The sequence below is a fragment of the Carex rostrata genome, chromosome 9, assembly GCF_964058835.1.
Source record: "Carex rostrata chromosome 9, lpCarRost1.2, whole genome shotgun sequence".
NCBI lineage: Eukaryota > Viridiplantae > Streptophyta > Magnoliopsida > Poales > Cyperaceae > Carex > Carex rostrata.
Window position 1 is genome coordinate 8,557,764 of NC_135926.1, and position 26,038 is coordinate 8,583,801.

Consider the following 26,038-nt stretch of genomic DNA (forward strand, 5'->3'; position numbering starts at 1 on the left):
ATCTAGTTAAATGCATTTTGTACAAGACAGACTTAACTTCAATAATAAATTTTAACATAAATGCAATACACCCGACATAAAAAAAATGAAAATGAAATATTAATTTTGCATATGCAATTTGGCTGTTGAATATTTAAATCCACTGAGCTTCTTAATTTTAAGACTTATTAAATCCGCTTCAAACAATAAATGCAGTGTTGAAACCAATCTACTCCAAAAATTATATATTTACATACTAAATTTATAAATTTTAATTTTATATAATAAATATTCAACCAATCAAAAAAAGAAAAAGAAATATATTAAAATAACTTATAAATCTTCTTCTTTTTTAACACTCAACTAATACTAAAGTATTATGAAAATTTATAATTTTGTTTGTAAAGATATCACACATGAATTGGTTTGATTTTAATGATTTGTATCTGTCATTTTAAGTCAAACCGATAAAATTTTAAGTTAAACACATAAAATAGAGTCTGACTAATATAACATCAGTATCATTTCAGTATATATAACACCAACTCCAAAACCTATTGAATCGACTTCAAACGACAAATCCAAACTATTCAAACCAATTTACTTAATTAATTGTGCATTGATATATAATTTTTCTAATTTATTTACTATCGAATCAATCAAATGTAGAAACTTTTAACTAATTTAAATGCATTCATTTTTCAATATTTTTAACTAATCAAATGTAGAAGCGTACAGTTGCATGCATGTTGAGAGAAGTCAAAATGATTTGGCTGACTATCTCGCCAAGAGGGGCAGACTAGAAGGATGGAGTTACACAGGGTTCACCTTTCCTTTGTTTAGATAAAGAAATGTTATGTTTTTCTTTTTGAGTCACCTAGTGCTATTATAACAATCCTGTAATGCTACGTTTTTGTGGTGATTATCAATAAATGCCTACGGGCTTTGATTGCAAAAAAAAAAAAACTATTATTTGATCAGGTACTAAAATAGTTGGAAACAAATATAAATTTTACATTTAAATAAGCCAACAACCGTCAACGTTTTCTCATACTTTTTCGTAGACCCCTTTCCTCTCACTTCATTCATGTAGCTCAACTACTAGTAGGTGGGCCAAGCCCAGCAAAAGAGATAGCGGATCCTTCTGGTTAAAGCAAAGCTAGGCATCGAATTTACCAAAAATTCAACTTGTAAACGCGTCACTCTTACAATAAATCGATTTGAATAATTTATCAAATAAATTTACTAGCCGGATTCTATAAAACAAGATAAACTTTTAAGAATTTTCTCTCTTGAAATCTTAGCAGTGGCCTCTCTATATTTTATATATAATTAATCCGTAACAGACTTAATTTGTCAGGGTCTGAGATCCAATGAAAAGGGAACAAGTACCAAACCGTCTAATACTAATAACAATTGGCCAAGTACTAACAGACTAAAGCTACAAAAACAATAACAAATTACGGGCACAACTGAACTATCAAACAATAACAGGTTGGCAAAAAATAAAAGAATCTTTGTACATACTTGACAAGAGCACATAATGCCAAAGAATCTGTTGCCTTTTGGTCGTACATATTGCAATCGAGAAAAACATGGAACAAAAGAAAAAGGGCTGTACATACACAAATGAAGAAGAAGATTGGTTGGTTATCAGGATTCATGCCAATATACTATATTCTATCCTTGTAATAAATCTAAGATTTGGAAATAGATGTCTTGCAAACAGGGCAAGAGTTCTTGCGAGAAAGCCATTGTTTGATGCAATACCCGTGATATCCATGACCGCATTCTAACTTTCCCATTTCTTCATTTGCTTCGTACTCTTCCTACAGAAATTTAAATAAAAATGTAAGATATTTAAAGCAAAATGCACAATAGAAATCAACAAAAGCGCAAATGTTCATGTCAGCATAGGTTGCACATAATTATAATTTGAGTTTTGATCCAACTGCAAAGTCAGGTAATTAAGAGAGAAAAAACTCAAAAAGAAATGCCATAGTAAGAGAACTTTAGGGCTGTACTTGACAAATGGAGCATTTCTTCTCAGATTCCGGTGAGGAAAAATGGAGAGCTGATGGGTTGAAGACATAGGCTCTAACTTTGCCTAGTATCTCTTCTTCTCTTAATCCTGTGTTCACATACCCGATTTTCTCTCCCAAATCCAGCAATTCCTGTCAATTGCAAATCAGTACAATCCTTTTAGACTTGACAACTGGAAAAACCAGTAAGATCCAATAGCAGTACCTCTCCAGATTAGTACATGATACATACCTCATAAGACATGTGGTCAACATCGAGGCGCCAGTCTCGATGCCTGTCATATAAATTTGAGCCGCCAAATAGCATTCGTGTACTATACATCATAATCTATATACACATTATACCAAAGATGATAATACCAACAGTTAGTGACAAAGATGATGATAATACCAAAGATAATAAAGCAATCTTACTACCAAATCACCAGGGCAATGTTCAAGTTGGCACACAACTGATTGAGCTTTATACCAATGATAAAAAAAGAGAGAATTGCTTGATACCTCCTCTTCAAGATCCGGAGGAGAGTGATGACGATGGTGGTGATATGCTCTGGCACGGTGGAGCCTTCCAGGTGGTGTAAGTTCAGGCCCAAAGAAGTGTGCATCAAGGGGTGAATCCATGTATGCTGCTATCTGCTCTTGCACAGTCACTCTTCTTGAAATACATGGCCTCTGAAACAAAGAACCAATAATGTCAGTGTGTTTTACTAGATTTCTGAAATACCACATAATTTGAGAATGCAGATAGTGTGCTGACTGGGTACCATATACTCCAATTACTATACTCTCACTATGCAAGATAGCGTACACTATGGTACTGGTATTCTAAGTTCATACTATTTTTTTTAGCATATTTGTTAGTAATTGTGACCACCGTTTTACACACTGTAATTTAGGTTAAGTTAATCTTGAATAATACTTGTATAATATGGAGTTTTCTATCGGGAACATTTAAATTATATGCCCTCTGATCAATTTTTAGAAATATATAAAAGGAAAAAATTAACAAGTACTTTTTTGAGGAAAGCCGTAGAGAATTACCAAAATTGAGGGGCTAACCTAAAAACAACGAAAGGCATAATTTTATCTGTTTAAAGTAGCCAAGGCATGTGATACATATACAAAAGGAGTCAGTTAACATCGTTCAATATATAACAAAAATTGAGGGACTAACAACCAAAAAAGGAAAAACAAAGTAACAAACAGATCTAGTGCGAGAATCTAACCTCCCGATGAGCTCTCTCCACCACACAATCAACCGAGGCCTCCACGCACCACACATCCGCTGACGTGGCCCCACCGCCAGTTGACGTGGCGACCTTCTTCTTCTCCTTCTTTTTCTTCTTGCTGCGTCTCCTCTTCCCGTCCCAATCCGCCGCCTCTCGTACAGCTGAAGTGGCGACCTGGGCCCCACCACCACCGCCGACACTGTTAGATGGCACGTGTGCTGCAGCTGCCGAGGCACAACCAAGACCTCGAAGAAGCATGGACGAGGCGAGGTTGGTTTTCCTTTGCGTAGTATCGATGAGAGGTCTCTGATGTTCGGACTGATCGGGTTCGGAGCGCCGCCGGAGGAGGCGACGGAGAGTGCTGACCTGGTTGCGGCTCTGGTGCTGTTCCGGCGATGACATGTATTTTATTTCGTATTTTATACTCTCAGCGGAAGGGTTTGGTGGTGGGTATGAGAGAAATTATTGAGGAGAGAGAGAGAGAGTGTGTGGCGATGGTGGATTTTGGTTCTTTCCGGTGCTTAAAGAGAGAAAAGAGTAGTGTTTGTATTTAACAAGAAAAGAATGAAAAGAGTCAAAATTGGGTAAAATGGATCTTATGTGGCTGTACTGCTAATCAATTTGTGTGTTGTTCACTTCTTTTTAATATCTAAAAGGAGGTAGTTCTACCCAAATTTGACTGTTTTTGTTGTATCAAAACAGTAGCTTGGCTTCAAAGAGGAGGAAAAGAAACAATAAATTGCAAAAAAAAAAAGAAAAAAAAAGAAACAATAGGTAGCCTCAAAGTCAAGTGGTCAAACTGTCAAAGCGTCTTACAATTTAAAATGTCTTTCCAACTGGATAGCAATAAAAGCGACTGCGCAATTCTGAATATGAATTCAATGTTTGCTTTTATGAGGAATAGCAAACCTTTTAATATAAGTTTTGCATTTTCTCGTGAATTTAAATAAATTTCTCATAAGAGAATTTATAATTCCTTCAGAAGATCATGACAAGTATGGTACATTTTAATATTTCGGGTAATAATTAATGACGCGCTAAGGAGAATTAGAAGATCCCCACTCCAAGAATAAGGGAACCCTGATCTTCCGAGACAACTTTTGTGTTGCGGACTGTGTAAGCTGGAATTTATTAGATCTAGTCCATTAATATGCATCAAAATCTGTGCGAGCACGAATCTCAATGTATTTCGAGATCCCTTCTAAAAAGTTCCAGTTCGGCACGGGATTTAAAATCGTTCCTTACCATGGGCTGGTCGCCAATTGTACCGCTATCAGAGATAGTAGGCTACAAACCTACAATCATAATAACTATTTAAGTATAATGATGTAATGACTTGGGGCCTTGGGGGCAAGAACCCGTATCCTCTCAGGTATTGCACCATTATTGCAGAGGATCACTTAATTTACGGTTTGAGATTAAATCTCAACCGGCTTGGGATTCGGGTCACTGTAGGGGGCCCCATTTTTTGGCTTTGAGATTCGTGCCAAGTTAAAAATTACGGTTCAGATCTAGTAATTGTAAAAGATTCCCTTATCAGGTATTGGAGAGGATGTGAATTCTTGGGGGCAATGGGGGGAATGGAATAATGTTTGTCGAAGTAATTTCCACTATAAAGTATAAAGTATTATAGGGATAGGATGGAATATATGAGTCCTCTTATGTTACGGAAACTTGTAGGTGAATCATAGCACAGAGGAGAAAAGGGCGTTGTAGTTATCAGTAACAACTTTCTGTAAAGCCAAACAAGACAAGCCATGCTTTTACGTCTCTTTTTCTAGATACTGTATTCTATCTTTAATATTTTTGGCTGGATGCATTGATAATTGTATTAAAAAATTTCATAACTGTGAGTCTGTGAATATAATTTATAATTTCAAAATCCAATAATGAGAAAGTGATTTTTATATTATGCACTTGTGTACTTGTATAAAACAATAACATTGACACGAATAACATCGTTAAATAATTTTTTGCACTTATTGATTTTTAACATTTTGTGTGAATATGTAATTTTTTGCATTTATTAATAATTTTCATAACTGTAAGTATAATTTATAATTTTTAAATCCAATATTTATAATGTGATTTTTATATTATGCACTTGTGTACTTGTAGAAAACAATAACATTGACACGAATAACATCGTTAAATAATTTTTTGCACTTATTGATTTTTAACATTTTGTGTGAATATGTAATTTTTTGCATTTATTAATAATTTTCATAACTGTAAGTATAATTTATAATTTTTAAATCCAATATTTATAATGTGATTTTTATATTATGCACTTGTGTACTTGTAGAAAACAATAACATTGACACGAATAACATCGTTAATTTGCACTTATTGATTTTTAACATTTTGTGTGAATATGTAATTTTTTGCATTTATTAATAATTTTCATAACTGTAAGTATAATTTATAATTTTTAAATCCAATATTTATAATGTGATTTTTATATTATGCACTTGTGTACTTGTAGAAAACAATAACATTGACACGAATAACATCGTTAAATAATTTTTTTGCACATATTGATTTTTAACATTTTGTGTGAATATGTAATTTTTTGCACTTATTAATAATTTTCATAACTGTAAGCATAATTTATAATTTTTAAATCCAATATTTATAATGTGATTTTTATATTATGCACTTGTGTACTTGTAGAAAACAATAACATTGACAAGAATAACATCGTTATATAATTTTTACGACGGTTCAATTTTTTGCACTTATTGATTTTTAACATTTTTGTGTGAATATCTAATTGATGTGGAATTCCGTGCTTCACTTTTTGTGCAGACTCCATTGAGATTCAAATATGTTCATTTTCTCAAGAAAATGAGCACCTTATATTTTTCTATTCGAGCCGTTCAAAATCGATCACATGGCTTTAATTACATTTGATTCATTTTGATAAATTATATTAATATAAAAGAAAAAGTAATTGAGCCGCATCATTGATTATGAACGGCTCAGATGGAAAAATAGAAGGGTGCTCCTTTTCTCAAAAAAAAGAGAGCGAATTTGAATCCATTAAATTGTCTCAAGCAAACTTGAATTGTCCGTTTCATATTTAAATGATGTAAATAATTTTACGGAACTAATTATTAAGCATGATAATTTGTTAACAATCTCGACAATGAAATAGTTTATAATTTTCAAATCTGACCTTTAAATATAATCTATACTATATTTGTACGATGCGCATGAAAAACGAAAGATATGAATTTTAATGTAAATCTTTACCGTTTTCCAGTCGATCAAAACTTAAATAGTCTATATTAAACGATATTCGATTAAATGTGATACTAAATAATTATACGAAACTTACAACACGGTCAATTTAGAAGCCAACAACATGTCTATAATTTTCTTTTCTTTAAATTTTTACAAATATTTTAAAAATTAGTTTACAATTGTATTGCTAAATTATCAAAATATTAATTGTAAAAAAATCCAAATCCAATTATTTATTACCCGAAGTACTTAAATTTGGAGACCTCAAATTTGTTGACTCAATTGTGTAACAACTGATTCCACCTTTTTCAAATGCTTAGATTTCGGTATAAAATAAAAATAAAAATAAAAAAAGTTAATAAATAACAGCCGAGATTATTTGAATTTTAAATTGTCCAAAACCCAATTCTTTTTTAAATCCGACCGAACCCGTTGACCTTCGTTGCCTTCCCAAGTCGGCAAGAAAGCGATTACTTTTTTTCTATCATTCGGTTGGAGTGAATTAGGGGTTATATATTAGCAGAGCATTTTTGGTTCCATACAGCGCACGGACTATAGAACCATTCCATAGCGGCATAAGGTATATGTGTTGAACAAAGCCAGAGTTGCTCCGTTAAAATCTTTATCTTAAGTTCGCATCTTCCGAATCCGAGGTAACCTAAAATTTGAGTTTAGATCTGCACCGTCCAATCAAAATCTTTGTGAATATTGAAGAAACTTCTCTATCAAATTGATTCAGATTCTGATTGGACCATCTAGATCCAAACTCAAATCTTGATTTACTTTTGAAGATCCGGATCCTATTGGAGTCCGTATTCTCTTCCTACACAGACCAGTGTTGTAAATAACAGCATGCGGTCGTCGGACGGACAGGGTACCGCCAAACGATTAATCATGAATAATTGAAAATAATCGGTTGATTAGTCAAAAAAATTCATAACGATTTAATCACTCTCAATAATTAATCAGTCAATTAATCGGTCTAAACGGACGTTTTTTACAACACTGACATAGATTAATGCCATGGATCCGTAGGGACAGTTTTTGAGATGTTTGCTAACACGAATTTTGATACATATTAATGGTTCCGTTTCCGCGTTTCGGTACGAAGCAATCTTGAATTCAATGATATTGAGCGTGACGAACTGATGGAATAGACAGATAACAGCGCATCCGATGAGTCGTCACCTAATCAATCAATCTGAAATGAATAATGAATTTATTTAGTATAGTCCAAAATTTATTTATTTAGGAGAATTCCCTGAAATAAATATAACTGGACATGCGATAAGTTCGCACATGTCTCTCCGTTTTTTTTTTTGGCAATTAAGTTCGAACATGTCATGGTTTGCGGAAGTAGTCAGAATCTAAGTTCATACGAAAGCATCTGGTCGGCATTCCCTCCCATTTGGAAAGAGGTCAGATTGGGTACGTATTTCGGCCTTTTTTTTTAATACCCAAAAAAAATATATATATATATAAAAATAACCTCCGTTTTTTTTTATATATATATATGCCCTGACCGCTTGGATACGGGGCGGGCCGAAGTTTTTTTCATTCATGCAATGCATGAATCGTACGCACCACGCAGAGTTGTTTCAAAGAAATGATGAAAGAAGAAAGCATAGAATAACTATAAAACTTAATTATTTTTTTTTACAGTTTATTTTTGTATCAAAATAAATTAAAAATTTCAAAAATAATTTTGTATAATCCATTAATCCAATAAATTTTTGACGTTCTCACCAACTCTTCTTGATAAGCACATCACACTTTAACTTTACTCTTATTATTATTGCACTGCATGAATTAAAAACCGCCTTCCTCAAAATATTCAACTAGTCAATTTCATTAGAGCGTGTTCAGACGTTAGTTTTTTTATGGGAACAAGTGAGTCTTGGGATGAAATTTTCCCAAAGTCTTCCCATTTTTATTCCATTTGTTGGGAACATTTGGTTAAAATGGTGAGAATAAATTTATCTAGTCCATCTCTATTTTTTTTCAAACACTTGAGGTGCTACTTTAATCTCTCTTTGATTGTTATTTGTTCAAAAGAATTTCTTTTTATGTAACTTGAGTTTAGTTTTTTTTGTGAGCATATTTCACCTAGATGCAATGAAATCTGGAATTCTCCGGATATGTTTGATATTAACCATTTTTTCAATAATCGATGATGTCATGTTCAATAAAGATAAAATAGAAATAAAATTATCATTTTGTTAAATATTCTTTGTGGATAGTTTTGGTTCCTTCTCTAGAGATGAAAGTTCCAATTTTGTAACTGAATTATATATATCATGTCTTGAGTTTATTCATAATAGAAAAAACAAAGAAAGTGCATATTCTTATTATTAAATACTTCTTGTTTAATAATAAAAATTATTTATATTTATAAAATAACAATTAATAAGTAATGTTATGTTATTATCTAATCTATTTATTTAATTGCATCATTGATAATTTTATTAATAAAGAAAATCGTACAATATCAAACATTTTAAAAAGAAAAAAAAATGATTTTTCGTAACTAATTTAGTGGTGCAACTGAACATTAATTTCAAGATATTTTCATAATAAATCACATGCGTACCTGTGTCTATGGGTTCCCATTTTTTTAAAAATAAGCTCTCATTCCCATCACATCTCTCCCGTGTAATCCCATGACGTCCGAACAAATCTTTAATGTAGTATGTAGATATAAATGGAGTTTGCTACATGCAGTGAGGATATTCTATTATGGGTGGAACTCATGATCATTATTTTTTGAAAGAATGAACTTATTATCATTATTATAAATCAAATCTGTTCTATATTCATTTTAACTTTATTTTGAAAAAAAATATTTATGAAGAAAATATTAACTTTAAAATGAGGTAATTATCTTTCATTAAAAAAAAAATATTAGACACGAATTTTTTTTTTTCTAAACATTGAACATGTACTTAATGATAAACAACACAATTTTTTAATTTATATGGATGCAGGTGTCTAACTTCATAATTTTTCTTTGTAATTTCCGAGATAAAGAAAAATAAAAGAAACAAATATCTTTTTCATCTGTACTGTTCAGAATAAGGCTGCAACAATGCAAACACTGATCTGGTCTAAGGTCTATGTTGACTACAAAAATGATCAATGGTTATCAAATAAGAGTAAAGTTAGGGTGTACCGTGCTCACCAAGAAAATTTGGTGAACACAATTTTAAAAATTTATCGAATCAATTTCAAATGCAAAATTCAAACTGTTAAAATTCATGTACTTCATGAGTGATGCATGTACATGCAAAATTTTTATAAATTTCAAGTTTTTTTGCTACACGGTAAAGCGGTCAAAGAAATAAACATTTTATACCTTGTAGTAAATAAATTCGAAACTTTCAAAATTTTGCATATATATGCATCACTCATAAAATACATAAATTTCAACAGTTTAAATTCGACATTTAACATCAATCCGATACACTTTTGAAGTTGTACTCACCGAACTATCTTAATTCAGATGACTCGCTAACTGCTCATGAAATAAATACCAATACAGCCAACAGCTGTGTTGAAAAAGAAGACAAGTCCGGGGCTCTAAGCGTGTCGGTTCTCTTCGCTTCTCTTTGCTTCTTTCTGGTATCGAGTTCCGTGCGTGTCTGTATCAATTTGTCTTTTACGCACAAGTACACAAGAAGTCAATAACTCACAGCCTAAGGCCGCTGGCCGCAGTATGATTGAATGCAAACTATGGAAATTGAATCCAGATTTGCTGTCAAAATCGCAATGTCAGAACTCAAAATGATCAGTACCAGTAATGACGAAGAAAATATTATGAAACTTAAAAGCGTTAAACATTTTCTCCTTCCAAGTCTAATTTCCAAGAAGTACAATAATTTTTTGGAATTGAGTTTTGTCCAAATAATTTTGGACAAATTTTATCCAAAGCCGAAATCAGACCGTTAGGCCAGTTTTACAATTTGTGCTAATGAATTTTAAGCAATTCTATGAATTTAAATTGTCTATGCTAATTTTGATGCCAATCAAACGGTTCATGTTCAATATTAAATAAGACTTTGTTCAAAATCCTTTGATGAAAAATTTCACCCATTGAACATATGAACACCTGGAGATCTAAATATCTTATTTAAACATTGGAACATTGGAAGGGTACTCTCCAATATAACAAGTTTTTATAAAGTACAGTGGCATATCATTTTTATTATAATTTTGTTGTGAGAAAACTATTCTCCGAAACAAAATCCCCTCTAATATTTCTTAGTTAAGCTTTTTATAAAGGAAGCAGCTAACAATCTCCCAACTCCAGTCCTCTAAAAATCTCCGGATGTTTTCAACTAATTATGTAAACATCAATACTAAATCCTATAAATATCAATACTAAATCCTGTAAACTAATTCAACAAATCCTGTCAACATAAAAACACGTGAAAGCTGTTAAAAACGCGTGACAGCTGTTGAAAACACGTGACAGCTGTTGGGGACCACCTTCTGTGAACATACACATAGTATCATGTGAACATACACATATTATCCTGTAAACATACACATATTATCCTATAAACATACACATATTATCCAGTAAACATACATATTGTACTTGAAATTATGGCAGTTGTGGCAGTTGAAAGCGCGTCAGAACTAAGCTAAAAAGAGAAGGCTTTTATACACGGGAATTTTTGGGAGACTGTAGTCCGGGGAACGTTACCTTTTCTCTTTTATAAATCAGTTAGTGTTAAAGGCCAAGCCCGGATTTTTTTTCTACCAACAACAACAATAATAATAATAATAATTTAACCACCTTTTTTTTAAAAAAATTTCATTTTTACATGCTATGCATGCGGAATCAGGCTGCTGGTTATTTTAATGCATGTATCAACATGATCTCCATGCATAAACTGTGTTATGCGTGTATAAACTGCAGAACAGTCTATGCATGTATCATCCCGCATGTATCAATATGATCTTCATAATAAAATATGTTTGAAGATTAATTTTTATATTTTTTGAAATATTTTTTAGAATTTTTGAAAATCACTATTTTAATATGATTAAAAATAGTAAAATAATTCTAAAACCAGTAATTTAAAAATAAATAGTAAAAATAAATTCAAAATAATGTACAATTTGATCTCCAAACACATTTGAATACGGAGATCATGTTGAAATGTTCGAATCGACAGTTTGAATTTTAAAAATAAAAATATAAACATGAAGTAAAACAAAAACTGTACTTCCCAAAACATGATCACCCATCTTTTCTTCTTTTTTTCATTTTGTTCTTCCAAATCCAATATACAAGTATAGGAAGCTCTTGTTATGAATAACTGAAATCTTATATATTACGAATAGTACATCATAATTTAGGAGGTATAAAACTTAATTACTTTGTAAGGCTAGATTTTTTATAAAGTACTTAAAAAAAAACATAATAGATTGCGTTGCTAGTTTGAATCTTTAAGCTGGAATAAGCTATGCGGCGAATGGAGATGCATGGGACGGCCTATAAAATAATAAAATGAGGAACTAATTTTTTTTGCTTAATTGAAAATACTAAACAATTGGACACTAAATTTATCGTACAAAATATGAAAGATACTTTTTTCAATTTTTATATGAATTTTTTTTTTGTCGCTTCCACATCTGTAGGAAACTCCCGTTGAATAGATTGGTCCACTGAATTTTTTTTAAAAATAGTCTTACCGTCTCGTTTTACGACAGTGATAATAACAAAAATGATGTGTATAACACACTCTTTGACATGTTACCGCTTACTAACAAACAAATCTCATTGGGATTAAAAAGATATAAAATGATGATATCGAAGAAAAAAATTTCTGGTATTTAATTATTTATGCCATGTTGCTTCCAAATGAGTAATGACCACAACTTCAGCACTTTTCTCCGAGAAATTTGCTTATTCTTTGATTTAATTATCATTGTGGCAGTGCCACTATTCTTGCATTACGGATTTAAAATTTTAAATACACTCTGAAACATAGTGATAAGATTCGCGAGAAGTTCGTGTTTTATTTGTGTATTATTCGGTTTTTTGATATTACTGAACTGAACTCCGAATAAAATGAAAAAAAACGTATAATACGTTTTATTCGGGAATAAAACAAGAATTATGAATTATTCACGATAAAAACGCGATTTTTTTTTAATTTGCTTTTTTAGGGTTTTTTAGGATTTTTTTTTTGCTTCCTTGCTATACCGAATCATTTCCAAATTATATCTGAATTACAAATTTTTGACTCTGTCGAACAAAACCCGAACTATTCATTTGTCACTATGCTCTGTACATTGAAAATATATAAATATCTTTTATTAACATTTTTGAAAGAGCAGCATATACAAACTGTATTTAACATTTGTTTTCGTTATGGAATAAATATTTATATATTCAAGGTAAAGTAAAACTGTTTATTACCCGTTTAATACTTTTCTCTTTTATAAGAAAATAATCTCTTGAAGATATCATTTGCATATACTAATGAACAGCAGACACCTTATTCGATTATTTATTAATAGCGTACAAATTAAGTGTTGAGTTGAATAAACGACTAAGTTTTGCGTCAAATTTGCGTTTTCCAATGGTCCATGTTAAATTTTTGGTGAAATGGTTTTGATTTCCGTTTTTTTATTTCAACCGTTCAAATATTTTCAGCAATTCAGATTTGCATTTGTTGAAAACAAATCTAGACGGCTGAAAGTATTTAAATAATCGTGATTTAAAAAAAATATATTTTTTGAGAGAAGTACAACAGATTTGGTTTCGCTCCACTCATAGTAAGATGCAAAATATATTATATGGAAGTAGCAATTTTATTTTTATTAAATTTATCCATGATGAGTACAGTTATTTTATAAGAAATAAATCTGCTATGATCCAAAGAAATTGCAGGAATTCTGTTATTTTAAATTCAACTTTTCATTTATTTTATATTCATGAATAAAAAAGAAATTAAAATTCGTTCATTCCGAAAAAAAAAATATAAATTTGAAATAATAGAAACCTTGCAATTCCTTTAGATCAGCAGATTTATTTCCCATTTTATAAGCCTAATAAAAATGCATCTTGGTCGGCATTGAAAAAAAATAAACATTCTCATAAAATTGTTAGTGGTTGGTGAAATAACCAACCCCTCGCTAAACTATTTATCAATTGGGTGAATTTTGAACTGGACAACTCCAGTCATTTAGTATATCACTCAAATACAAAAACGTTAGCTAGATGTCACAATTAAGCACCTGCACACTTTGTCTTGCATGTTGTACTATATATTACTATATGTTGATGGCGCTCCATATAAATCCAAAATTTCAAGTTCTCTATTTTTTTTTTTTTCCTATAGTAGTCATTTTTCTTTTCTTAAGATGGGTATTAATTTGAATGCTTATATTGTTATCGATTTTAATATGATTTGCATGAATTCAATTTATTAGAAAGCTCTCTCGACGCCTTTTAGTTTTGTCATAATCTAATAAATTATTATGTTTTAAATTATTATTTTATTGTTTTAAAAAAATATATAAGTTCATAAAAATTCTTTATTTTTCCCAAATACAATGCTTAATTTGAATATTTTGTCTCAATGGTTTCAAGTTCGATTTAAGTAACTTTGATTATTTAAAAAAAGCATATATTTGTTATTTCTAGTCATATACACAGAACCAAGTATGCTACACTTGATCCAGTTAAAAACAGTCATTTAAAATGCGATTTTGTTCATATATACAGAAAACCACTTCATACTGCATATGTGAATTTGTATGTAGAAATACATATGCAGTTTTATTATGCATTGTTAATGAAATATTGATAAAATAAAACTAATTTATATCACAAGAGTTGTCTAGCCTTAGTTTGTGATCTTTATCATATTCTAAAAATTATGGATTCTAATCTCAATCAATGCAAAATAATTTTTGTTCTTTTTTCAAATTCGTATGGACCGCATGGTCACATATGCGGTTGCATATTCAAAACTGCATAAAATTTTGTATACAAAAGAGTACCGCATACACATATACAGTCCATATGGCTGCATTTGAAAACACTGCTTAAAAATGTTTTAATATTTTGATGACGTCTGTAAATTGAATGGATATATTTTAATCTTATTCAAATGCCAAATCTACTACTCATGTTTATTATTGTAAGAACCGCCAATAGAATGCTTATTTATCTAATTCAAGCTACGTTGACTAGTTTATTCAATTCATTTTTTTAAGGCTTATAAAAGATCGACATGATTGACATCAACAGAATATAACAGACACTTACAAGCGACCTGATATATACGTTTACTGTTGAGGGAAATAAAAGCAAAATTTCCTCGAAAGCAACTCAAATAGGAGATGCGGGTTCAAAATTAAAATACAATTTGGAAGGATAAATCTTCATCTTTCTCTCAAGAAAATTAAAAATAAAAGATTTTATATTCACGTGGAGATTTTAAAAGGAAGAGCTTTAATTAATAAAAAAAATAATGGTTAAGTTAATCAAAAAATAAGTCGTACATGAACGCCCTTGGCAACAAAAAAATTAATATACCTAAAATAATTTATTGCCAGAACTCGAAGTATTTAATGTGCCAAATTTCTTTTTAAAATGAACAAATTTACATGTCTTTGTATCTGTTCATGTTCAACATTGTCCAAGGACCTCCTTTTGCCCCTTAAAAAGAAAAAAAAAGAAGAAGGAAAAGTCAGACCACAATTATAGACCAATTTGGGCTTAGAAAGGCCCAAATATGTCGGAAATTACAATCCGTGGGCCACGGATCAAAATTGAGAACAATTGGATATGATTACACTCGGAAAATGTCAAGGAACGTGAGATTGAAACCGGGGAGATTTTCTAGTTATTTACTGGTAATGCTTCAAAAGCGTCTGTCACAAACAATCGGTATATACAATGACAATTGCATTGTGTTAGAAACAAACCATTGCACTGTTAGAACTTAGAACTGAAAGGATGCTGCATAAATGGCGGAAACAAAACTTGTATGAAAATGCTTTTGACATTTCAAGTGTTGGAAGTATTTTAATTAGGATGAGAGAATCTGTTTTAAGACAACATTAATAATTAAAATAAGGCAAGGTTACATGCATGGACTTATCAAAATTTGACAGCATTTATTTAAGATGCATGATCCATGACATACTCCGAACACTTCGTAAATTGTAACTATATATATATGCGACCAAATACAAATTCAGATACAGTCAACGAACCATACTTCAGTTCACATTAATTTTGATTTCGGTCCCAAATGAAATTAATACAACGCCTCGGTCAAATTTTGAGCAAAATTCAAGGTTCGCTATTTGTTGCAGTAATTAATGCGCTTGCATGCACAAACTTTACTACCAACTAGAAATTAACAAGTTACGTACGCAATTAATCCAGTCTAATCTCTCTAATGTCTAGATATCTATCTATCATTAATTATTGTCCTTGGTTATGTCTTTATCTTTCTGACTTTCTCTAGTGTAGTCTTCATCATATCATCTGTTCCCCCTTTTATCTCCAAAAAGAACACACCTAAACCTAACAACTACTTCTATATGGATCAAAATAATGACACCAACATGAATGAAGATCATTCTGTAAACCTAAGCCTAACACTTGGTACACCATCACCTTCTTCTAGGTTATTCCCTTCCTATCCAAACCCTAACTCTAGTACTAAACCAGAAACAATTCCTCAACCCTACCCATGGGCAACCACCCGTCGCGCCACCCTCCATACTCTCTGCCACATCCTCGCTCTCAACATAACTACAATTACAGAAAACTTCAGGTGTCGCAGGTACGAGACTTTGTAACTCGAGTTAATTAACATAATTTTTTTTCTCGTCTTTGACACTCTTTTAAAATTATGTAATGTAATGTTGGAGCAATACGTTGATTTGTGACCTCTTTTTTTTTCCGGAGTTACTATTAGAGTTTGTATATAGTAGAATTTTTTTTTTTTCCTTGACAAAGTAGTTTGTACCTAGTAGTAATCGAATACAATTTTGGTTACACAAAAAAGCACCTGGGTTCTGAATTCTATCTGCTAATGAAGACGGAGTTGTAAGCGCGAAAGTAGTTCAATACCAGTAAATACTCCTACACACGCGTATGATTTTCAATGTTCATTTTCTTTATGATTTTTTTTTTACAAATTTGCATCTGCAAGAATCTGTTTATTGGCGAGGGTAATATCACTTGATAGTATCGGTACCCTCATGGATCGATACTCCTATCAGTAATAGCGATACCCTCGGAAATAGCAATTTGTGTGGTCTTACCCTTGATAATAGTCATTTTGTGTTGTTCACCTATAAAACAGATTCTTGTAATTATTTTCATTATAAATTACGATGTTCCTTTCTTTGTAGGTGTGATTCTGTGACTCCAGTTATGTACAACATCCTTGAGAAATATAATGAAGTAACCAACTACATAATCACCAACCGAAACACGATGTTCAATCGGGCCCCGCCAGAGTGGCTCTTTCCACCAGCACTTCCTGATTGCCATGCATGCGGTAGGCAGGGTTTCATGCGTCCAGTCATAGCTGTTAAAAAGAGACATATCAATTGGTTGTTCTTGCTTCTTGGCCAAACCTTGGGTTGTTGCAACTTGGATCAACTCAAGTACTTCTGCAAACATAGTAACAATCATCGGACCGGATCAAAGAGCCATGTGCTGTATCTAACCTATCTCACCTTGTGCAACCAACTGGACCCTTCTTTTGGTAGCTTTTGATTGTATTTATTTGTACCAGAAAGAGTTAATCCTTTATGACATTCACTTTACTCTGAAGCGTTTTATAATTGTGCGTCAGTTATTCATTGTTTTATTATTTCTTATATTGCTAATCATACCATCATCAGGTAAAAGGTCATGGTTCAGAATTAAGTACCATTATTATGTACTCCAAACAGTTCATGGTTCAGAATTAAGTGCCATTACTGATGGGCCGGTATAGCCCGTTTAGAGGACCCTACAATTGTGGCCCATATAAAAGGTCCTTTAAATTTAAGTAAGGAATTAAAGCCCATTTTGTCATCTGCCATAGTATGACAGTACCTCAGATATTATGTTGAGAATAGAACTGTGTTTTTAAGTTCATCAAATCTTTTTTATGAACTCAATTTTAAAATCTATCAGATTAGCTTCAACGACGAATTCAAACCGTTAAAATTCTTCTATCTTACGAGTAATGCATCTACATGCGAAAATTTTAAAATTTTAAATTAATTTTGTATATAGTCAAGTAGTCAAAAGGCGTCTAAAAAATGCATTAAAATTAATTTATAAATATTTTAATATTTGATTACTTGACTTTGTACTAAATTAATTCAAAAGTTTAAATTTTTTACATGTTGACGCATCACTCATAAGATAAACAAATTTTAACTGTTTGAATTCATCATTTGAAGTCAATTCAATAGATTTTAAAGTTGAGTTAAAAAAAAAACTCAGTTAACTTAGGAACCCCTAGCTCAGTAGTTCTACTCTTACATGTATTTTGTATTCGTTTTCTTTTGTCTTCTTATTATTAGATGTCAGATATTTAATTAAGGATATTTTTTTAGCCCAGGATATTTCGTCTACGGATCGCCAATCAATGAGACACTGTCACGTATATAAATATGTACAATATGTCGATGTAAGTGTGACCCTAATTCAGTTTTCTCTTGTTCACACTTATCTAATTAAATATTGTATTTTGTCCACATGACATGATTATATTGATGCACATGTCATAGTAAATTGATGAGATTTAATGGATGTTGTATTATTGATTAACTGATTTGATTTTTCAACGAGTTAACTTCTTGATGAATCATCAAATGATAATTAAATTGTGTAAAATTTGATTCATACTTATCAATATATCCAACAACGACGTGCCTACAAAACCTTATATATTAATTTGCAATATTATTAAATTAATTTGAAAATATATTATTAAAATTATCAAAATAAGTTGTCATCTCTCAATAAAAATTTATACTACTTAACCAATACAAACTGCCAAAGATAAGTCTTCTAGGTATAACCGTTTTTTCACAGGGCTACCTTTTCTCGTCGTGGTATACATCTGTCAATTGAGTATCTAATTGTGATAATTTTTTGGACATGCCTCTATTTTTTTTTTTTTATTGTTTTCTTAGAACCATGTTAGTATAATTAATTAACGTATTGTTTTCCGTCCAGAAAAATATAATTTTGAATTTTAGTGCCTTACACTAAAAATAATTAAATATTTAACCTTGATCTCTTGCTAAAAAAATTGCGAACTTTTAACTGAGTATATAATTATAATTTTTTATTTGGTCATCAGCAGCTGCTCTTATTTTTGTGAAAAATAAATAGTACATTCTTTATTATGTTGTACGTAGTCGTCTCTATTTCATTATAATATTTTGACGTTTTAAAAGATTGACACTGTGATCGGAATGGAAGCATGATGGTAGTGTTCGGCAAGTTGGTTTGGCTTAACTTTTAAGCTCCACTAAGGAGGAGGTGTTTGGCAAGATAAATTTAAGAAAATGAATCTTTAGCTTTCTTAAGGAGGCTTAATGCCTTAAGCCATGTAGAATGGTGGCTTAAAAATTGGGGCAAGCTTAAGAAAGTGGGCAAAAGAAGGCTTAAGAAAGTGGTTTTAAGCTTTGCAAAGGAGCAAATGTTTGGCAAGCTTAAAACTCCTTAGAGCACTAAGGAGCTCTAAGGAAGCCTAAGCTACCATTGCCGAACACTACCGATAAAAATTCAATTCATTTCAGTATAATATAGTAGAATAGAGTTCAAAAGAAACGATTTTAAATTGAATTTTGATGATTGGAATGGTTCAATTAAAAAATAAAATTGATTTGAAAATAAAATAAAATAGTCATAAAGTTCATCTCATTTACAGTGATGCCATTGAGTAGTTTCCTGCCTCCTTTCCATTCGACTCATCTCTTCCCTGTTCTCTCTCTGTACCTTTTCCTCTCCACTTCTCCCCTCCTTTCCTGCTCAAGATCTCTCTCCCTCTCTCAAGTACTCTTCTAGTTTTCTCAAAAAATCTATTGTTCTCTCGTTCAAACTTTCTCTCTTCATTGCTCTGCTCCAGCACTCACCCCAGGTTAGAGAAGACAAGGGTATAAAAGACTTATCACATCAGCAAATTCAATTCTCGTAAAATACCTTCCTTTTTCATGTGATTTCTCCACGGGATTTAGAGCTCTTGAAATCCCGTCAAATCATTTCTATTTTCTCTTCTCTTTGTGTTCCGATCAGCAAATTGAAAATGAATTCTAATTCTATTTCTTGTTTGAAAGAAAATTACCCGTTCCGATCAAGGGGTGAATCTGCCAGCTTTAATGGTTTAATAATATCTTTTCCGTAATAAGAGTAAATCTGCCAGCTTTAATGTCATTTATGTTATTTTAAAGTTAAATATACTATACAGGTATGCAAGTTTTTTTTATTTTGAGAAAATATAGGTATGAAAGTTGAGCATCTCCATTCTTATAATATGCACATTCTTATATTATACACGTAGATGTTATGATCCGTCAACATCTGTGATTGAAAAATTAATTTTTAGATTGAATATCAGCCCTTCAATCAAATTATCTGGCTTCTTTTTTACGTGTAGAAGTCTAAATTTAGTTAGAGATGTACTCGCCACACGTATTGCCATACATAATATCAAGAATTGAGCAATTGGAATTAACATTAAATTTTTGTTACCATATCTCCAAGGGCGGATCTATAGTACTCCAGGGGGGCAGCTGCCCCCCCTAGATTTTGAGTTTTAGTGGTGTTCGGGATGTTCCGATCGACCTTGTGTCCCACCCCCCCGAAATTTTTTTTGCCTCCCTCTGAATGTTTGAATTGTAATTCGGGCTAAATTTGAAGTTAAAATTAAAATAAATTTCTTAAATTATGATTGATAATTAGAATTATAGGCCAGAGAATCAGAAATTACAAGTTAGAGTATTGGAAAGTACAAGTTAAAGTAATGTTTTTTATCGAATACCTAATTAGTTAATGGATCTAAATCCAATTAGCTATTTAAACCCGGTTCGATTTTTTTTTGCCCCCTGACAAAAATCCTGAGTCCGCCCCTACATATTTCTCCAGCTTTGATTGCGCATAAAGAGATTAATATCTGATTTTGACAGATATCATATCTCATTTTCAAATTGCCTACCTCTTATTCATTTTTGGAAGAGAACAAAAAGGGCATATTATTGATTTATTCCCTGCAACTTTTCACATTTAATTTAATTGAATTATAACGCAAAAATTGAGGAAGACATTTTGTACATCTTACTGTATTTTATATTTTTAAAGCAATACCTATTTATTTTTCCATCAGCCCACATGAGATGCTTGTTAAAGATTGAGGGGTCAATTTTGAACTACACTATAGTTTTATGTTTTAGTTAAAAGTACAAATAACAATTCTTTTGGTTTGTTGTGCAGTGGATGCCATTAGACGAATTCTTGAAGCCACAATTTCTTGTTTTTATTTGAAGTCAATTCTCCTTTTCTTTTGATTTTTTTCTTTGCTATTTTTACTGTTCAACTGCTTAGATGTTTGAGCAATTTAAATTTCGTTTTTTTTTTTCAAGCTGTTATAAACATCTTGTAACGCTACCATTATCAATGGAATCATACATGAGCACTGACTCACATTTTTTTCTCAAAAAACAAGTCCATGGAGAAGATAAGCTGATGAAAAAAATAATCAATATTTGTGTGAACAAGTGCGAAAATAATCAGCAAGGATTTATGCTTTGAACAACTGATGTCAAAATTCAATGACAAAATCTTGCACATCTACTGTTTGGATTTTGAGTCATCTCTGAAGGAATAATCCCAAGAAATCAATAGTTAGTTCCTCAATGGAAATCACATAGTTAAACAAATTTAATTAAAAAGGTCTTTGTATAAGGAACAAATGAATGTTTTTCTTGGTAATGTAGCATGTGTAATAAATAGAATTTGAGTGAGATTTCTGTATGTGAAACTACATCACAAAAAAGAATTGTTGTTACAAATGTCAAGTATATTATGAGCAAATGTTTTTTGAATGATAAATATATTTGAAAAAACAAATACATGCCACCAAATTAAAGCATGAAAAAACTGTGAATTAGCGCCAGTAAAAAAAATCAAGTTAACACGTGACTGAAATGCTATAATCAATGTACTGGAAGGAGATTGTGGATTGGAACTGAATTTCTTGTATATTTAAAAACATAGAAAATTTCAAACTTCTCGAAGTTAAAATTTATCTTAAAACAAAAGAAATTGAGTAATAAGATTCACTTGTATTTTTTTTCTTTCGGAAAAATGCCCTTAGGCTTCATTAACACCAACATGTACAGTTACAACTTATAAGCCTTCCAGATATTACAAAAACAGTTGGATTCACTTCAACTGCAATCCTATGGGATGAAATTAAATTGGATATGTACATGGGTGGAACTAGAAAATTTGAATAAGGGGGGCTAATTTATAAAATATAATATTGTAAAAAAGGGAAAAAAAATTGTGGTTAGTGAAAATTAAACCCATAATCTTTCACATACTAATTAGAGGTCAAACCACTAGACTACCATCACATATTTGTTATTTTATGAGGGGAGCTATATTATATAAAAATTCAAAAAACTCAAAAGTTCGACTAAATTTTAATATACATAATTACTAATTTTAAAATCATAGAGTGGCTTAGCACCCTTTACAACATACATAAATCCGACCCTGGATATGTATATTCTATGTTTCTCCAGTCTCCTTGTCTATCCTTCTTTGCTGGATAATCAGTCAAAGAATTTGGCCTCTTGGAACATGAAAACATCTATGAGTAGGGTTTCTTTGAAATTTTTTCAGATTTCAAACACCTCACCATAAGTTCTCCAATCAATCAGTCAAAGAATTTTGGCCTCTTAGAACATGAAAACACCTATAAGTAGGGTCCCTTTGAAATTTTTTCAGATTTCAAACACCTCCCCATAAGTCCTCCAATCAATTACTGTCTGTCCATGTCAACAAGCAGATAATAACTAGTTTTAAGACAAAAGAAAAGGACACGTGAAGCGATGAAAATACTTATGTTTCTAAACTAATATTGTTAACAGAGTCGTACGGCATATGTGACGCAGTTTATATACCATTTCAAATTTGACTTGCTTAATTATATATCATATGATTTCTGACTGTACCAAATACAAAAGAAAAAAAAAATGTATTCAAATTTGACGCGCCTATCATATTAAATAATAATACTTATTAGTTGGCCGAATTTTTTTTAGCTACTATTTAAAAAAGAAGAAGATGTATACATATATAGTTGACACAGATAACATATAAAAGAGTCTCTCGTATGGAAAAAAACAAAAAAAAAACAAAGAGGGACACAAATTATAATGACTAGATGGTGCCTTTTGAGGTATGCAGATAATACTTGCATACCGGATAAAAATATAATTTTTTTAAACAATATGTCAACTTGTAAATATTTTTTTTTTGTATATAGGAACTTTAAAAAAACGCAGTTTGGTTGACGTTGATACTTGATTGGTTGTAGACGAGATATCTGTTTATTAACTTAATTTTCAAAAAAACGGTGCTAGCTAGGTAAGATTTATCAGGGAGCTGAGCTGGGGACGGTGTTTTCTGTTGAGCGTAGTTAATCAGTCCAGTATCTATGCGAGGAAGGTCTTTCTGGATTCTACCGCGTACCGGGTCTCTTGCTCCATATTCAGTGCAGCACATTGATAGTTCAGTATATATGTTTTGCAATAAGTAATAACAAACAAAGTGTATTCAACTATGCTTTTAACATTTGTTGTATTATAAGATTTATAATATAAACATTTAGAAAATTCACCATTGAGGTTACGATCTAAAGACGGTTGAGAGCTAGCTTGTGGGATCCAAATCTGTTTCTATTCTTGAGAATGTGGATCCTCCTCTTTCTCTCTTCTCCCTATCTTTCTTCAATAACAACAAAGAATGAGGAGTGAGTCTATGGTACTATGCATATTACGATTTGTTACCGTGCTACGACTCTATATTCGAGTTTTCAAATCCTAACGGTCGATCCGAACCGTTCATCTTGTTCTCTATATTAATATGTGTTTGGAGACCAAATTTTACATTTTTTGAAATTTTTTTACTATTTTTTTAGATTTATTGAAAATCACTGTTTTTGGATGGTCCAGAATTTTCAGATCAAGTGATTTTCTAAATATCTAAACAAATAGTAAAAAAATTTAAAAAAATGTAAAATTTGGTCTCCAAACACATATTAATATGGAGAACAAGATGAACGGTTCGGATCGACCGTTAGAATTTGAAAACTGGAATATAGAGCCGTAGCACGGTAACAACCCGTGTTATGCATAGTACCATAGACTCACTCAAGAATGAGGTTCATTATGCTAAAAAAGCGGAGTTCACTGAGATCATTGAAAAATAGCAACCTAAGTCTTTTATATAAGCACTTAATTGATCTATACAAGCATCTAATTCATTTATACAAGCGTCTAAAGAAAAAGATGGTGCTTCTTTTTTTCTTAAAAAAAGAAGCAGATTTGAATCTGTGTGAGTGTATAGTCTTCTATAATAAAAAATAAGATACTAAATTTATACTGCATAAATTATTGTTGGGTTTGGAAACTTTTTATATAATGCAGTGTGACGCTGATTCCTAACCGTCTAATTAATTTACATCTATTTTTTTTGTTTATTTTGATTGATGAGCTCATAAATTATTTATTTTGCTCTCTTGGTTTAAGTTTGATGTGTCTGAATTGCTATATAATTCTTAACATGATTTCATTTTGGTTACTCAACATAACTTTTATGTAGCTAATATTGTGTTTTTCTCTATTATGCGGAACTATAGCATCTAAAAATATTATTAATTACTTTCAAATTTATGAACCAAAGGAAATGTCAAGAGAAGTTCAACTGTTAATTGCTTCTAAATATTAAGCTTGTTGTCAAGTGGGAAAACTAACTACCGCAAGTGACATGCATCAAGCAGAAATTTTTATCTATAATATCAAGCCAATTGAAAATTTAAATTATACATTCATTTTTGTAAAAAAATTATATATACACAGCCTGTTTAATAATCTAACGGACCAGGTTTGATTTGGTCCGCTGAATTTCTAGCGGACCATTTATATAATTCTCTCACAAAATAGCTTGAATACTGATCCTCTAAAACATTTGGTGAGCTGAATATGTTTAAAATTATAGTAAAAATGAGCGTAAGAATTGAACATTATACGGCCTGCTCAATAATCTAACGGATCAGATCTGATTTGGTCTGCTGAATTTCTATTGGACCATTTATATAATTTTCTCAAAATAGCTTGAATACTCTCCTGCTAAATCATTTAGCGAGCCGAATATGTTTAAAATTATTGTAAAAATGAGCGTAAGAATTGAATATTATACTGCCCACTCAATAATCTAACGGACCATATCTGATTTGGTATGCTGAATTTCTAGTGAAACATTTATATAATTCTTTCACAAAATAGCTTGAATACTGACTTGCTAAATTATTTAGCGAGCCGAATATGTTCAATTTTTTTGTAAAAATGAGTGTAAGAATTGAATATTATACTGCCTGCTCAATAATCTAACGGACCATATCTGATTTGGTATGCTGAATTTCTAGCGAACCATTTGTATAATTCTGCTACAAAATAACTTGAATACTGGTCCGCTAAATCCGAATATGTTCAAAATTCTTGTGAAAATGTGAATATTAATGAGCCGCATGTTATTCATTATAAAACTTTCCGAGCATCCAAAGTTACACTCTTGACAGTTGACACTCTTGTCGTTATTTTTGTTACTTTTTTTGTTCTTATTTAATATTCTGACGAACATTCAAACTTATGGTTGGTTCTCGTTGGGCAGGCGGCCCTACTATGAAGACATTTCTTCTGGAACGTGTGCCATGGATCGTCCATCATGATAATATTATCCAAGTTATAATTGCAGAAATAAAATTATTGTGTGATATATTAAAATGATAAATTTACACTTTTAAAATCAATCTATTTCACAAATACGTGTGTAGTGCATGTACAAGTAAACTTTTAAAATTTATTTAGTACAATTGTTTTTTCACCACTTCACTTTATACTATTATTGCGGATCAAGTTTAGTTTAGGAGAGTCAATTGTTTTTTTTTTTTTTTTAAATTTATACAAATTTATAGGTTTGAACCGACTTTGTCTCATCTAAAATTTTATTTGTCCATCTGAATTTTTTATTTGTAATTAATGTTAAGGTCAGAGTTACAATTATTATAATTTTTGAATTCTAATTGGTAATTAGAATTAAAAATCAGAGTATTAAAAATTAGAAGTCAAATTATTAAAAATTTAAAATTAGAACATTATTTTTTAATCAAGCACTCAATTAGATTAGTTTATGTATTTGAACTAATTAATTATTCAAATCTGATTCTTTATTTTCCTTTCCATCCCTGACCAGAATCCACCCCGAGA

General features: G+C 31.2%; 2 protein-coding genes across 2 annotated transcripts; one reads left to right on the plus strand and one right to left on the minus strand.

Moving 5' to 3' along the window:
• Nucleotides 1–1,457: 1,457 nt before the first annotated feature.
• Nucleotides 1,458–3,834, minus strand: LOC144559146 (uncharacterized). The gene is made up of 5 exons (XM_078308118.1): nucleotides 3,248–3,834; nucleotides 2,523–2,693; nucleotides 2,254–2,349; nucleotides 2,004–2,153; nucleotides 1,458–1,808 (listed from the first exon to the last, which is right to left on the minus strand). Exons 1-5 carry the CDS (start codon nucleotides 3,650–3,652, stop codon nucleotides 1,677–1,679), a joined length of 954 nt encoding a protein of 317 aa, XP_078164244.1. The 5' UTR covers nucleotides 3,653–3,834; the 3' UTR covers nucleotides 1,458–1,676.
• Nucleotides 3,835–15,973: 12,139 nt separating this feature from the next.
• On the plus strand, nucleotides 15,974–17,301 carry LOC144559706 (uncharacterized). Its single transcript, XM_078308810.1, has 2 exons — nucleotides 15,974–16,314; nucleotides 16,889–17,301. The coding sequence occupies exons 1-2, from the start codon at nucleotides 16,070–16,072 to the stop codon at nucleotides 17,256–17,258; spliced, it is 615 nt and encodes a 204-aa protein (XP_078164936.1). The 5' UTR covers nucleotides 15,974–16,069; the 3' UTR covers nucleotides 17,259–17,301.
• The last annotated feature ends 8,737 nt before the right edge of the window (nucleotides 17,302–26,038 follow it).